Source organism: Echinops telfairi, unplaced genomic scaffold (genome assembly GCF_000313985.2).
Source record: "Echinops telfairi isolate 266 unplaced genomic scaffold, ASM31398v2 ScPeMD7_11;HRSCAF=52, whole genome shotgun sequence".
In the NCBI taxonomy this organism is placed as follows: domain Eukaryota; kingdom Metazoa; phylum Chordata; class Mammalia; order Afrosoricida; family Tenrecidae; genus Echinops; species Echinops telfairi.
This window is the reverse complement of record NW_022103908.1, coordinates 500,108-504,117: the sequence shown is the minus strand read 5'-3', so window position 1 is coordinate 504,117 and position 4,010 is coordinate 500,108. Positions and strand designations below refer to the sequence as shown.

The 4,010-nt window shown below is 43.3% G+C and overlaps 1 protein-coding gene across 1 annotated transcript in view; it reads right to left on the bottom strand.

The window, feature by feature from the left end:
• Positions 1–3,761, bottom strand: part of LOC101660276 (putative tyrosine-protein phosphatase TPTE) — a 52,429-nt gene extending 48,668 nt beyond the window's left edge. Inside the window, exons 1-3 of the mRNA XM_045287078.1 lie at positions 3,697–3,761; positions 796–915; positions 251–332 (exon numbers count right to left, since the gene is read on the bottom strand). Of these exons, the coding sequence (XP_045143013.1) occupies positions 251–332; positions 796–915; positions 3,697–3,728 (234 nt within the window). The 5' untranslated portion in view covers positions 3,729–3,761. The remainder of the gene's footprint in view (positions 1–250; positions 333–795; positions 916–3,696) is intronic.
• Positions 3,762–4,010: the final 249 nt, after the last annotated feature.

Genomic DNA, 4,010 nt, shown 5'->3' with positions numbered 1-4,010 from the left:
CTAGATACTATGAGCATTTAGTGGGAAGAGGCCGGGGATAGTGCTTGACATCATCCAAGAACAGGATCGCCCAGAAATACCTGGCCCAATCTGCCAATGGTAAGAAGCCCTGGTCTGGAGGACCAGACTCTTAGAATTTGTGGATCTAACTCTTGTTGCGGGCCAATACGTCTCAATGCTTCCTCCATCAAAACAAGTGGAGGGTTATTTTTCGCCTTTGTTACTCCCAGAAGTAACAGAAGTTCATTACAGCTTCAACATACAGAAAGACAAGCGGCAGGTGGAAATGCTTCCCAAGTTTGCTAGCTGGGCCTCTCTTCCCATCAGAGATACTAGGGCAGAGGACGGATGGCTTAGGAGAGCGCTTCTCTAACTGGAGCATACATAAATGAGAAGCACCTGCAAATAAATGCTCGTTAAATCACAGGTTACTTACTGAATCCCACCCCTCAGAGATTCCATAGGCCTTGGCAAGACCTAAGGTATTGGTTTCTAGCTAGCTCCAACGTGATTCTGAGAATACCAGGCGGCAGGGACCACGCTGGTTATTTGCAAATAACTCTGAAGGCCATGTACACCCTTTATGGGTCTCTAAATGCCGCCACCTTTTAGTTTCCAAGTACATGAAAGTTCACTAAATATTTCATGTCAAGCAGTTTATTGGCGCAGAATAGGCATAGTGACAGTAAAAGATCATATATGACAGGTCAACAAAACAGAAAGGACACACACACACACCAAACAAACAAGCAAAAACAAACTTGAAAGGCAAGAGGAGTGAATCGTGTTTCTTACCTGGGGATATCACTATGATCATGAAAGTTATAAAAAGTATAAACGATATTAATCAGCAGGATCACCCCCATAACGAAAGCATCTAAGGAGTTAAGGATATCAGAAAAGTAATGTCGTACCCTATAACATAAAACAAAGCAAGTTAAGTTGATCCCTCCCCAAAAGAGAAGGGAATATCTTCAGAGCACACATTATTTGACTCATCCTCCTTAAGAGTTCAAATTTGTTGTATCCTTCCATGCATTCCATGGTCTGTGCTTAAGAAAAGGAAGAAGAAGGTTTGGTGACTATTAATGGTGAGTCTCAAAAGGGCAGTGACAAGGGTTGGGCCACATGAAGACTGTAACCAATGTCACTGAGCTACGCATGCCGAAATTGTTAGATCGACACATTTTGTTATGTACACAAAGCAGATCTAATACAGCACCCTGATTTTTTAAGGAAGGAAATTTATACTCATTGTTTTATAAACCTCTACGACAAAAGCAGTAAGGTGGAAATTTCAGTAGGGACCGTACGTGATCTAGCTAAAGCACCGAACAAAAGGTATAAACATGATCTTCACATTGGTGGGAAAAGAAGGGCATCAGGAGGCTGGGCAGTCTTGTTGGGCAGTGGACCCTGAACAACCAGAGCAACTAGGACTGTGAGGAGAGTCCAGAGAGTTTGCGAGAAAATTTGCTCTTTGGGTCTGCAAACTCGTTGTCTGGGGACACACTAGAATGGGTTGGATTTTTCTTTTTTTTAAAAATGTTAGCACATGAGCTAAGCTTAACTCCCATCTACCATGTCTGCCTCCCCAAAGCCGGCTCCTTCCTAGCACGGACAATTTCTCCAGGGAGGGCTCATCGCAGACTCTGAGTACCTGGCACCAGGCAACCCTCCTTCCCTCAAAGGCTTGAGGATAGACGTTCGGAAGAGGAGACACCCTGTGTTCTGAGATGCTCTGGGTGAAGTGGGGGTGGACAACTCAGTCTCTAATTCCCACAGCTGTCCAGTACTGAGTCTTGGGTCACATCCGTCCACCTCCTCACAAAGGCAGCAAGTTGAGAAAAGTTAGCAAGCCCCAACTGACAGCACGGGCATGTATCCATCCCCTGACCACTTTAAACAAAGTTTTGTTTCACTGAGATGGGGAGTTTCCCAGGCCATGCTATCTAGTATTTAGTTATCAACTGTCAGGTAGGACTCCGCTGTGAATAAAATTATTCGTCATTGCTCACCTATGTTGCTGTCATACAGCTATTAAATCTTTATAGCGCCACGTGTGTTGCTCTTAGGCACCACTGGATCATTTCAGCAAGGGTCTTCCTCTTTTTCTGAGGAGCCCTGGTGGCGTAGTGGTTCCAAGTTGGGCTGCCAAGCACCAGGCTAGCAGTTCGAAACCATCAGCAGCTCCTTTGGAGATAGATGAGGTTTTCTACTCCTGTGAAGAGCGACAGTCTGAGAAATTCAAAGGGGCAGTCAGATTCTGTTTGATAGGGTTGCTTTGCACCGAGTTTGGTTTGGACTGGGCCTGGTGCTTTCCCACGCGTGATGCCCTTTTCTAGAAGCTTCTCCCTCCTGATAACACACTCCACCTACTCGAGATGAAGTCTAGCCATCCTTGCTTCTAAGGAGCAGCCTGTCTGTCCTTCCAAGATAGATGATTTCATTCTTCTGGGGGTAGGCTTCACATTCTCTGCCCACGCCATCATGCAAATGGATCCGCTCTTCTCCACTCGTTCTTAGTCATTGTCCGTCGTTCGCCCGCAGAGGAGGCTACTGAAAATATCTTGTCTTGGGTCAGGTATCTCTTAAATCTTCAAAGGGATGTCTTTGCTTTGCAACGCTTTAAAAGAGACTCTTTTTGCTGCTGCACCAGATTTGCCCAGTGCAATACGCCGTTAGATTTCCTGACTGATGCATTCCCGGGCACGGATTGGGGAGCCAAGGAAAATGAAATCCTGGACTGCTTCGATCTTTTCCATTTCCTGTAATGTTGCCACTGGGGGGCGCAGTGTGAGGTGTGTTTCCTTTGTGGCCTAGTGTGGTCTGTACTGAAAGCTTTGACCTTTGTGGCCTAGTGTGGTCCATACTGAAAGCTTTGATCTTTGTGAGAGAGTGCTGCAATTCTTCTTTGCTTTTTGCAAACACTGTTGTGTTACCATCATCGGTAATGCAGGTTGTTCATGAGTTTTCCTCTATTCTGGATGTGGCATGCTTCTTGGATATAATTTCAATTATAGATATTCTGATTATATATATCATATATATTCAATATCTATTCTGATTACTGGCTCAGAATACAGATTGAATAAGTATGGTGAAAGGATAAAAACCCTGATGCATACCACTCCTGAATTTAAACCACAAAATATCTTCTTGTTCTATTAGAATCCTACCTTTTGGTCTTTGTACAGGTTCTCAATGAAGACAATGATTGTGCTCTGGGATTCCCATCCTCTACAATGTTAGCCTTAAAGTATTATGATACACACAGTCAGATGCCTTTACACAGCAAATGAAATACAGGTGAACAATTATCTGGCATTCTCTGCTTTCAGCCAAGAGCTATCTGCTATCAATCATGATGTCCCTCATTCCGCATCCTCTTTTGAGACACATAAATGTTCCAGCTGCCTTGTTCCATTTTTAAAGCCCCCTTTAAGCTTTATCTTTCAAAAGGTCCATCTACAACATGTTATCTGGGACTGGAGTGCCAGCGATAATAAGGATACTATTAAACATATTTATGAAAAATATGTTTATTTTTCATAAAATGTGGACTATTGCTCCTCTTGGGCCATGACTTTGAAGAGAATTCTTTAGGTATAAAGGGGTACATTTGATTGTGTTAAACTTGGTAATTATTTGAGGATGCTTCTTATTGCTTTATGCATACAATGTAATCAAACTTACCCTTCTACATATATTCGAAGAAGAACATCCATGAGGAAAAATGAAGCAATGGCTAAGGAAATCAAGCGATATCCAATAGAAACCAGTTGTGATTTTCCATGGACAAAAGGGTCCATCAGGACCACAAGCACATCCACAAAAACCAGGATGACTCCAAATATTCTAAAACAGACCAAAATAATTTAATTAAAAACAAAGACATCTTCACCCCAATGGACAGATTGGGAGGTGCAAACGGTGAGGCTGCCTAGCTGATGACAGAAAGTTTGGAGGTCCGAGTCTTCCAGAATGCTCCGTGGACGAAAAACCTGGCA